This window comes from Gymnogyps californianus, chromosome 7, assembly GCF_018139145.2.
Source record: "Gymnogyps californianus isolate 813 chromosome 7, ASM1813914v2, whole genome shotgun sequence".
Lineage (NCBI taxonomy): Eukaryota > Metazoa > Chordata > Aves > Accipitriformes > Cathartidae > Gymnogyps > Gymnogyps californianus.
Genome location: NC_059477.1, coordinates 25,854,643 through 25,866,823, shown reverse-complemented (window position 1 = coordinate 25,866,823; position 12,181 = coordinate 25,854,643). Strand labels below are relative to the sequence as shown.

At 37.8% G+C, this 12,181-nt stretch overlaps 1 protein-coding gene across 2 annotated transcripts in view; it reads right to left on the bottom strand.

The window, feature by feature from the left end:
* LY75 (lymphocyte antigen 75) overlaps window positions 1–12,181 on the bottom strand; it is a 46,501-nt gene that overhangs the window by 2,279 nt on the left and 32,041 nt on the right. The window contains exons 23-33 of one of the 2 annotated variants that reach the window (XM_050899574.1): window positions 11,826–11,955; window positions 9,243–9,310; window positions 9,084–9,131; window positions 7,161–7,329; window positions 5,794–5,955; window positions 4,706–4,828; window positions 4,074–4,268; window positions 3,461–3,681; window positions 2,153–2,327; window positions 1,465–1,632; window positions 75–197 (exon numbers count right to left, since the gene is read on the bottom strand). In XM_050899574.1, coding sequence (XP_050755531.1) covers window positions 75–197; window positions 1,465–1,632; window positions 2,153–2,327; window positions 3,461–3,681; window positions 4,074–4,268; window positions 4,706–4,828; window positions 5,794–5,955; window positions 7,161–7,329; window positions 9,084–9,131; window positions 9,243–9,310; window positions 11,826–11,955 — 1,582 coding nt within the window. Of the gene's footprint in view, window positions 1–74; window positions 198–1,464; window positions 1,633–2,152; window positions 2,328–3,460; window positions 3,682–4,073; window positions 4,269–4,705; window positions 4,829–5,793; window positions 5,956–7,160; window positions 7,330–9,083; window positions 9,314–11,822; window positions 11,956–12,181 lie in introns of both variants that reach the window. The other variant, XM_050899573.1, reaches the window with a different exon arrangement.

Genomic DNA, 12,181 nt, shown 5'->3' with positions numbered 1-12,181 from the left:
TCTTATTTGAGGATTTATGTATTTTTATTTACCACACAAAACACTCATGCTCATACATGGTTGCTACTTCTTACCCTTAGAGCTCTGAGCCAGGCCAAGCCATACGTTCTTGGTGATGAGATCATTTTCCTTTATGTGTGTGCTCACAAATGCGTTTTCTTCAGCATCCATTATAGTCAGAAGCGTCGCTGAAGGATCTAAGGGGAAGAGGAAACCGGTCAGAATTGCAACTTCAGACATTTTTCATGGTGCTTATATATTGAGTTTTCTGTGGGAACAATTACTACAGGAAAAGATTTGCTGATCTGCACTTGTAAAATTAACTTGAAGTAACCTGCAGAAAAAAAGACATAAACCTCTCATTCCCTAAAATACAGCATGTTATACAAGATGGCTTCAGATGACTGGTTATTCAGGCAGGTCATATAAAATAAAACGGGAGTAAACTTACTGCAGCTGCGGATTACATACATGGAAGATCTCAAAAGATATGCCACATTCAGAATGTGGACAGTAGTCTTGTCCAAGTAATAAGCCCTTTTCAAAAATATAGTTGAACAACAGCCCAGCATTTTGCTGAGTCAAGTTAATTTCTAAATCAGTGCCTCAGGTTTTTATATACAGTGTTATAGCACTTAAGGAGTAAGAGGGAGGAAAGGGTATACTGGAGACAGGCTCAGAGTGTACCCATTCTTTACAAGTATATGCAAATATAAGCCAGAAGCTTAATTCAGAGAAAGATCACTTTCTCTTTCAACTACCAGGCCAGGTAAGACTCCATAGAAAACTGCATCCAGGACTAGGACTACTCGCACTTTTTCATTTTTATCCTACATAGTGAGTTCAACTTCACATCATAAGATAATTTAATAAGCTTCTAAGCTAAGAAGGTGATTAAAAATTCTGTACACAAGACCACTTAACATCATCTTCCGCAATACAATTCCCCACACACCTTATCAAAGAAGAGAGAAAATCCTGTAATTTGACATAAAATTAAGTTTTTTAGTGATATTATGTGTCTTAATAGTATCTATAAAGTACATGCTTTGAACCGTATGATAAGTTAGCAAGCTCCCTATTAGGAAGCAGCTAATACAAGGATATAAGAAAGCACTGCCAACAGCACTAACTTTATTATAAATAAAGTTAATTGCATGCAAATAAAATGGTTTCCTCCAAACTGTAAGCCTTAAATTTCTGAATCCTCTATCAATGGCTATCTGCATTTTACTTGCAGATATCTGGGTGCCAAACAATCTGTCAGCGCACTGCAGCATTTTATGAAGAACCTTTATCAGATGTTCAAAGATAAAGCTTGCTATTACTTTTCCTAAACTAAAGAAGCATAAAAGCTGAAAAGCTGAAGTATAGCCAGTGTAGGTTTTTTGGTTGTTGGGTTTTATTTCTTTTCGAATAGTGGACTAATTACAAGTTGTAATGTGATAAAGAGCCTAAACATACTCAGTTTCTGGCAGACTTTCTTAGCATCTTCCACATTATATACTGAAAAATTGTAAAATGCCATGTCAAATGCGTAACAATGATCCTTATACTGTATCCACTGTAGGGCACCACTAATCCGTGGGCATCCTGGGGCTCTGCTCACTTGCTTTGGCTGTAATTGTCTCTCTGCAAAGACAAAGAAATTGACGTTATTTCTGCTGCAGGAGTTTGTGCATAGTCTCTTTGTAGTAACAGGACAGTAAGTATTAACAAGGACTACTTCTACCAACAACCACAATTCAATTAGCTTACATTCCTTCTTCAGGTATCATAGATGAATTTATTTGAAAATGAGCATAAGACAAGTCCCAAAGGCTTGGGAACAATTTTTTCTTGCCTTTTAGGGGGTTTTGAAGTTTGTTGCGTGTGTTTGATAAGGATTTTGATTCAGAAAAGATACATACAGTTTGATATTCATATCACAGGCGATCAAAAAGTGACCAGGATTGGTTTAGATTTTCACCACTGGAATGGACAGAATTAATCTCCCTTAAGTATTAAAAAGGGTTTTATTGTTCCTGATAGACAACTCTTCTTAAAGAGGGAATCGTGTGTAGTATTTCAGCCTTCATTTCTAGTTGTAAATACAACATGTAAAGATAGAATACATACGACAACTACACAAAACATTAAAAATAACACTTACTGTTTGGAGGGCTATAGCAAATGGCACCTTCAGCAACATTTGTACATTTTGTACGGTTCCAAGATCCTTTAGTATCCAACAGAACACAGTTCTCAGTAGTATTTGAGTTTTCTAATTCCCAAGGATAGTAGTCAAAGTCGCTCCCATCTGACCATTCAAAATTAGCTTTACTTCCCTAATTAAAGAAAAAACCCACAACTTTTAAACCACAGCATATGGTTGTGGCTTAAATCTTGTCAGTCATTAGTAAGTCATGTAGCAATATTTATCCCTTGTAGAGTGACAAATTTAAGTGCAGGTGGCCTCATTTTCTAAATCCATACTAAATAAACGTACAACATGGTTCACATTTTCCAATCAATTCTTAACACAGAAATCCTGATTATTTGTGGGAACTGAGAAAGTGCGGCATGTTTCTAAGTTTAAACCTGCAATGTGCCTTGTTTTATTCTATGGGGAACATTTTACTTAATTTCATCCTGCTGTTTCATTTAAGCAGTCTGCCTTCCTTGCTATGAACATTACTAGATGTGTTGCAAACTGCTAAACTGTCGAGATGGCCTCAGTGAGTAAAGCTGGGCAGCTTGGGAATGGTTTGCAGTGCTAGCTCCTACTTCAGATACACTGTTGAAACCCATGACAATGAAGAGTGAGTTGTGAGAAGTGGAGGGACCCATTCAGACCAAAGGACACGCAGAGGTACCAAAGGTATGCATAGAAATCACACACCTCTGCAGAGGGGTATTCTTGCCAATTAACTACCATGACCAGGTCTGGTGATTACTGTGGGGAGCAGGGTCAGGGCCACAGGCTTTTGGCTCCAAGGCTAAACAGACAGAGGAGGAGGAAGATCTGCAGCTGCCTCTTACTATGTCTCCTGGGAGAAGGGACACATAACTTGCTAGAGAGCCAGCTCCTGAACTGCCCTGGAGAGCCAGTCCTAACCTGGACTAAACAGGCTCTATCCAGCCTTGTCTGATTGTGGAATCTGATCCTACAGAGGGCCATAAAATCTGGAGCCTCTAAAGGCAGTGTTGCAAATTGCACTTCCTTGTACTGCAAGGAATGATGTGGAACCATTGTATTATTTTTAAAAGTCAAGGATTTGGAAAAATATCTTAGCAAGGCTACATACACTAAAACTTAATATACTTTAACATACATTACACAGGGTTGAAAAAGTAGGTAATTTACTACGTGGAATAAAGGTTCCAAGAAAATGAAAAAAGCATCAGAAAATATTTCATATCCTGTGCAAAAAATTATTTACAAGCTCTGTTACTGATGTCACCAACAGTATATACTTACATCATGAATTGACAACCCAAGCCACAGAGGATAGCCATCCTGCTTGACAATATCTTCTAGAAATAACTGTTGTGATTCACTGTGTACACTTGCTAAATCACTCCTATTTTGTTTGCATTCTCTCAATGCCTCGTACCACGTTAACTTTTTCTGGAGGATCCTGTATGTTCTGTTTCCATGTGGAATAGACTCAGGCAATGGAGGCTTGTGCTGTTGGGGTCCTATTTCAAAGAATAAGACAACAAGTTCCGTGCACTTCATTCACGTTACTAGGAACATACAGAAAGCATTACAATCAATCTATATCAATGTGAATCAAGCATTAAAAAGTGTTCAATACAAGCCACTTATATCAAGTAAGTTATCTTTTGCTACTTTGAACACTGTGAGCAGTTGATGGAGGAATACAGCAAACACATTCCTCCTGATCAGGATATTACAGCAGTGATGCACAGACTGACCACATAACCCCAGAAGCCCAGGACAGCTGTGCCATGCATTTCACTGGGAGCAAAACCAAAGCCTTATATAGCAGGTACTGCAGAACTAGGACTTAAATTATGACCCACATCCAACACTCCAATACTACACATAAATCTTCTCTACTACTTACCCCTTTCAATTTTACAGGCGAGAATACTGTACACATTGTAGTGATGACTACGCCAACTTTGAGAATAATTATCAATATCCCAAAACCCATCAAGATTTACACCAGCAAAAAAACTGTTCTTATTTATGTTAGGTCTTCCCAGCCTCCAGTTATTGTAAGTCAGATGAGTTTCATCATACCACTTGAGAACTTTATCTGTGGAAAACATTGCATATTTATTAAAACATTGGCATTATGTGTACAAATACCATTTAACTTTGAACATATTAATGACATTAACAGGTATTCACTTTGGAAAAAATGCAGTGATACTCTAAGTTACTGTAAATCAGTTCCATATACAATGCTAAATATGTTAGCATTACTCATCCAGGCCCTTTTAAGTCCTGCTTTCCGGGGAAATCAAATCTAGACAAAACAGAACATACTGGATCTAATTATCACTCAAACAGAAAGCATGTCCAGTTATTTTCTTCTCGAAGATAAATACAAATATAAAGCATTATTATAGGTTTGCATTCAGTTTCACTTCAGTTGTATACTGAAACATGCAAGAAACATGCGCTTAATGCTGCAAACTTTGTCTCCAATCCAGTTATTAAGAAAAAAAAAAAACAAAACTTAAATCTTACCACTGTCATCATAAATCACACCCAGCCAGACCCACATAGCCAGACCACTGAATGAACGAAGCTGCTCAGTGACAAAGTTATTCTCTTCTTCATCTCGAACACTCAGAACAAATGCTTCTGGGTCTGTTGAAAATTTTTTTAAATTACTTTCTTACAAATTCACCTTTCAGTTACAAAATAAATTAAATATTTTTTTCTATTATTGTTAATAATTTTTACAGATAGGTCAAGAATGTGTAAAGGCTAGACCTTTATAACATAACTAAATCAACAGTGCAAAAACAATTTTCAAAGGTATTATCCACAAAACCAGGGGAAGCACCATTGGTAAGCGAAAGGCATCAGCTCCAGAGATATTTGTGGGTCCTACTGTCACTTCAAGTTGTATGTAGTAAAAATTCTCTGCATAGAACATAAAAACATCAGCAATCGTTAATGATTTTCTTGAACTGCCTAGCAGAGAACCAGTATTAAGAAAAAAAGAGTGAATTGAAATCAATTCACGAAAAATAATAACAGTTTCTGGAAAGATGCATGTCTGAAGTGTCACGAGCAATGGTTTAGTATAAGAGGGAAGCTGTTCCTAAGCTTATACTTTGTTCAGGATGGACAGGAAAAGCCCACGTGCTTTTCTGAATTGGACTACTCTGAGTCTGTTTATTTTGTTCACCTAAGTGTTCCACACAGCAAGGGGGGAAAAACCCCCATGAAGTAAATGTGACTGTAAAGCCAGAATGTTGCCAAAGGGATGACAATTACCCAACCTATTTAAAATTTGCATATTATAAAGAGAAAAAAAAAAAACCACCCAAACCTTCCAATTTTTCAGAGATCTCAGAATTCAACAGTTCCTAGCCATCTCTCTCTCTCTCTCTCTAACTCTCCTACCCATGCTCTGGCACTTTTTATCACAGTAGTGCAAGGGCAAACAGCATTAAGCAGTGCAACATTAATGCACGTTTCCAAATGCTACCACCTTTCTCAACACTCACTTTGCTGTCGTTGTAACACAGTGACTCAGATCTAAAACTCATCTCCCTCAAGCTGATATAAGTCCATAAATACCTGTCATATGACAAAGTACTTACTCATTTTCTTGCATAAATGATGAGCTTCTTGAGACTTCAGTTCTCTCCATCTATTTTTTGTTATCATAAAAGTGTAACAATTGTTTCTAAATGATATCCAGGGTGTATTTTTAATCTTATGTGGGCACTTAACTTGTGCAACCTGTTCTTTTTCAATCTTCTCTAAGGAAAGAAAAGACGACATTCAGGATATGACTTACTAATAACAACACTTAACCTGACACACCACGAACCACTTTCAGGTACCATTTAAAAACACACAAGACAAATTAAGTGCCATCCTCTAAACGTGTAATACATTGTTGCTTTTGGTTTCCTCATGATGGTCATTTTTTTAAAGTAACAAAACCAGCAGTAAGCATTATCGAAGAATACAGACGCTTACAACTTTTCACAATTGTTATGTTATATAGGTTTAAGAATAAAATCCCTACATAAAAGTGCTAAGTGTGGGCCAGTAACAAAAAGCTCTTATTGCCTCTTGTATGAAGGCAAATCACCATAACAAATAACCTACTTCATACCTGGCAACACATCTTAGTTCTGTGGCTTTATCTAATACTTGAGGAGTGAGAAGGACTCTTCCTGCAGTTGCTTAGACTGCAAGCACAAAATAGTTAAGGATGTCATAATGCCAAGTATACACTTTATTGTGACTCAGTATGTACAACAATGGCTTAACTGTGTCCCCTCACGGAAAAAAAACAAAACAAATTATAATGGTCTCATAGGGAAGAAATCTGTGATGATCTCTCAGAAAGATCTTTTTTATTTTTCAAAAAAGGGCCACGCTACATATGTATCCCCCCCCAAAAAGATGTCCTGCTATATCCCTATCTGTCTCGCTATCGTTGGTATATATTTAGAAGGGTTTTCTGAACTGCAGATGACTTCAATTTACACCTTCCAGTTCAGTGTCTACCTGCTATCTTTCTTCTCCATGTAGTCACGTACCTCCTCCCTGTATAGACTTCCATGTCTGAAGAGATTTCAGGAAGTTCCAATATTAAGATGTAAATAGTACAGAGGTAGCTGAATCTTCTTCCACTTGCAAGTGGGAGAGATCAGTATGCAACAATCTTACAGAAACAGTGCAAAGGTAGAACCAGTTAGCAATATGAAGTGTACAGTCTGGCCCAATGCACCCATGCTGAATTCATTTGTAAGTAACATGTGGATTAAGACCAACAGGTGCATGCCCCTCTATTTGAAGTTTGTTTCTTTTTTTCCTGGCACGAAAATCAGTCTGTCTGAGGAAATGCATGTTAAAAAAAGTTGTAATTTTGAAGTTACAATCTGGAATTATCAAATATGCTTCATAATAAACCAAAATTCAGCTTTTATAAATATTATGCTAGGATACATACTTTCTGATGCATAGCAAATAGCACCTCGATTTTCAGAGGAACAGTCAGAAGTTTTCCAGAAGCCATCAGTATCCAAAAACACGCATTCTTCACTTGTGTCTTCATCATCTTCAGACCAGCGACTAAAACTAACATGTTTCCCATCCAGCCAGCCATAATGTTTTCCACCCTAGCATTGTATAGGTAAAAGGGATGAGCTTACATAGTAAAAAATATTAGGTACAGAAAATGACATGATAATATATTTACATTGGCTAGACATTTACAGTGTCTCTGGTGAGAACTGTAAGTGTTCCACTGCCCTCGTGATCTGATCTGCTGCTCGCCATGCAACAAGCTTCATTATTTTAAGTTTTGCAGTTGCAAAAATATGAATTAGCTGAAGTGATGGCAAATTATCAAATGGTGATGACATGACAGACTACTATGCTTATGGAGGAAGGCCTGACAATGAGGTGTCCAAATCGCATCATTTGCGCCTGCAAATCAATAGTGGATATAATTATCTGGTCTTGGAAAACTGGTAATATCTGAGAACAAGGCCCAGTCTCAGTTACTCCACACTGAGTTGAAAGTAATCTATTAAATATTTAACTGATTTAATAAATCAGATGCGTTCCTGCTCTGGAGGATGCAGGAGGAATGAGAAAAAACCCACATACAAACAAGCATGCCATCTTTTAAGAATCTTACATTTCAAAGTTGTCTTCAGGAAATCCCCCTGCCGCTTTGTAATTTAATTTATCTTGTATCTTTCTTTTGTGTCTATGATTCCAGCACTGGAGTAACAAGTTCTGTTGACCAGTTTCATTATAATTTCCTTTCATGTGACTTTTTAATTGTGCCCAAATAGCGAAGTGTTGCAATAGTGAAAAGCCAGTGCATGCCTGAGTTGTATGCAGCAAAATGAAGCATTTGATCTTCACTTACAGATAAAGATTCAAAAGAGGAGGGAAAATAGGTTGTTCTGGTTTCCCCATCTTTACTAAGATTAAATGCCTGTCTCCTTGTAAAAATATTCTCCATAAAGTATTACTCAAATTTCTATTTCCCCCCCCTACTTTGCCTAGAATACTCAGTAGCCCATTACTGACATAGGAAGATCGTAACACCACAGATGCTGAGTGAGCACCACTAACTGTTGCAGCTAAGGCACTTCTCAAATAAATTTTAACTTTTTTCTTGCAATTATCTCAAGACTCATGCACTTGACAAAAAAGATAAACCCTGCAAGCACGCCCAAGCTATTTCATTAACAGCTGAGAAAGCTCTCAATCCACAATGAAGATCTTCAAGAGGTCCTCTGGCTAATAAAGGCAAAGCAGTACCTCCTGCACTGACTTTTCCAAAGACAAAACAAACAGAAGAAAAAAGAAAAACCCACTAACCTGTCTCAGGGATGTCTCCCATTTAAAACACAGGCACAAATAACATGAAGTAACAACAGAGTCTAAGTTAAGCTTTAGAAATGTATCTCCAGAAGTGTTCAATGATTCATTTTGGATTTTATTTGCCACTTCCAGTTTCTCCCTTTTAAAACAGATTTTGGGTTGTCTTTCTAGAGTGGCACTGTAAACAGTGGCGATGATATTAAATGGCAACACTAATTACTCATTTGTTAAAAAGAGACAAAGATGATTCAGCAATCTATGTTGCTGCCACCCTGCAATATATCCCTTCATCTTATAATCTTTTAAAAGGATTGTCTCCTCATCATCAATCCATCCAATGGAGTGCAACAACCATGTAACTTGGAGAACTGAAGATTTAGAACATTAATCTTGAGACCCTCCAGATGGTTATCCCTAAATGAAAAGTTACCCCAGAAATTATTTTTTCATTGCATTTCTTTATCCCAGTTTCTATTTCACACAACTCTAAAAGTTACCTTAAGCCACAGTCTAAGGGGAAAACAAAACTTACATCTCTGCTGAAGAGTCCAATCCATAGAGAATAATTACGAAGGGCAGCCTGAACAGCAAGAAAAGCCTGCTGGAACTGATCTGTGATGCTAACCAGCTGCATCTTGTTATTTACGCATGCAGCCATTGCATCATTCCAGGACAAATTCTTCGGAATTACCATGTATTGAACATTTTGATAGCTCAATGTTTCATTAAGGACTTGCTCTGTCTGGTTATCAGCAGCTCCTAGACGTAAGAAAGAAATCCAGTTATTAGGTGGTTAAACACTGGAATACATTTTCATTTTAAACTCCCAATTTCTCTGTAACAAACAGAAAAACCTGTTTGAATTCCCCCAGGAAAAAAAAAATTCTGAGATAGTAGATTATGCTAATAATTATAGTTAGAAGCAAATATCTTTGACACTTTAGATAGATTGGCTGAAAGTAATCCTTTTTGGTTTTCTTTTATATATTCTCTATTTTTATATATCTTTCTCTCAACTTCGGTTCACATCTTTTTATATTTGCTATTTTTAACTAACTGCTAAATAATGTTAAGAATTCTAGTTATTGAATTAAAAACATATTCTATAACTTGAATTAAATACATGAATGGGAGAGAGCGACTGCTCTCTGCCGCAATATAGCAACAGCTAAACTTGACTCATTTATCTCTGTGGAGCCTGTGGATTTATGCTTAGGCAAATCTAATGGGCCATGAAACTTGTCTATGCAGATCTTAGTACAGCACAGTCCCAGAATTCCTTACTGCCATCCATGGGTATAGTGGGAATTGATTTTGCCTCCACATGTGCTTAACTAATTGCAGAAAATCCACCTTGCATAGGGAAGGGTATAATTCCCTATTTGTGCTCTAAGCACTGAGTGTTACCACAGTTATCAGCATCATACTTGAGGGCATACAGGGCATAGCAGCTGCAGTTAATAAAAGATGCAAACATTCCCATGGATTGTAAATTAAAGCACGCAAAGCTGGTAACCCCAAAAATTTTATACACAATCAAAAATAAATTGGCTCTCCAAAAGGGAGAAAAACCCTGACATTTAAAATATCTCAAGCAGAAAAAGGCTCGGGGGGGGGGGGGGGGGGGGGGGGGGGGGGGGGGGGGGGGGGGGGCGGGCAGGGGGGGAAATTACTCTATAAATAACAGGATAGAAACGGCTGATTGATAGGCTGACAGGGCCATTTTCCAAAACACAAGACAGAAACACAATATTAATCTGATATTTACAGCTTTCAATAGATAAGTGACAAGGCTGAAACACATTGTTTCAAGTGGTTTGTGTCTGCTGCCAAATGCTTTCACTTAGTAAACAGCTACAAAAAAGAACCATGGAACCAAGGGTGCCATCAAGGGGTACCAAATTGGAAACAAGGTAGTAAGGAAAGTGTCCATTTCTGAAAGAAGTAGTTGTCGATGATGAACATCTCAAGAAGTTCTGCAAATCACAGTCATACCAAGATTCCCAAGGAACATGAATCATTTTTTCCCTAGGATAAAGCCCTAGGCAACCTGGACTCTCTCACAGCTGTCCCTGCAACCTGCCGAGGTCCCTTCCAACCCGAATTATCCTTAGATCCCTAATACAATGATGATATAAAGCCAGTCCATACCAGGACACATTCTCTGGCAGTCCAAAAAAAACCCCTTTCTCATTACACCTTCTACAGCTGTGGCAAGGAAGAAGTGCTTAGTATTTTAGTCAGCCCAGACTAATAATATATTGATCTACACAGATACATTGTCAACCTCCTATTAATAAAAATCCCCTTTTCAAATTTTTATGACTACATCTCTTCCATCCAGACTTCTAATCTGGACACTTGGAATTTCTGAAGTATTTGGCACTGAAATAAAGAAGATTTTTTGTGTCAAATGGGGGGCTGGGGAAATCTCTTTGCCTATTTGAGAATAAAGAAGGTGGGCATATTCTTGGGTGTTTTGCACACCTGTTTGGTTTTTTTAGAAGACAGCATGTTAGTTACTTAAAAGGATTATTTACATACAGGAACATACTCAGAAGTGGGTATGCTGAACATTAGCCCATAGCAGTAATTAAATGCATATAATAGCTATATGTGTTTGATCTGATTCCAGTAATTGGTATCTACCAACCCACATGGCTACATCAGAATATTATTTTTAGTTCAGATTAAGAAAACTCACTCACGCCAACGGGTCTGTAGGAAGCTAGGGAAAGCTGCATCACTCCAAATTATCACTCTCCATGTACGCCCTCAAGGTTTGCTCTGGGGAGAGCGATTTCAACATTAAGAGTATATGATACCTCATATTCTGATAGTGCTAAAAACAACAGGATATGTTTAAGGAGGATGGAAGTACTGTGAGATGCCTTCTCAGGGCTTCTCACTTCCACAGTTCTGAAGAGGAAAAAGGAGTCACTTGTTCCACCCCTTGACGTACATGACCTCTATACCCACAGAACATTAAAGCCCCGTCTGCTGAAGTATGGTTCCTTTGAAACCACACGGAGTCTCTCAGGAAAAGATTCCCTCTGAACTGGGCTATCAAAAATGAAAGAGAAAATTCTGAATGCCTGACAAAATAGGTCCCAGATCATCCTCCACACTCTGCCTTTCCAAAATTTACCTACACAGTCTCTACAAGAATCTTGCTCTTCAAATGCAACAAATTTACATGCATTAAAAGGTCTCCTGGCACATGCATGTGAACTGCAAACTCTGGCTGTAACTTATTTTGACTCTTCAGACTTACCTATAGGCCGCTGGCATATACCCAAGAAGTGCTTGTCAGCACAAGCAGTGAAATTCCATGTTCCAACATACTGTGATTTGGGATCATTAAGGATTACACCACACTGATTGTTAAATTCTTCATCAAAAAGCTGAAAATCAGAAATACGCTTATCAGACTCAAATAAGGCATAAACATACTTGTGTGGAGAAGGTGAAGTAACATGAGGCTAGGAGAACCCAAGCTGTCTGAACTTGTTTAAGAAGTTTCAAAGGAGTGGTGCAATACAGTTACCTATTTTACAAACACTACCAGGTGCCTGGACTCAGAAAGAATTCGTAAGTTAAATACAGGGGAGTGTATTAAATGAAATGATT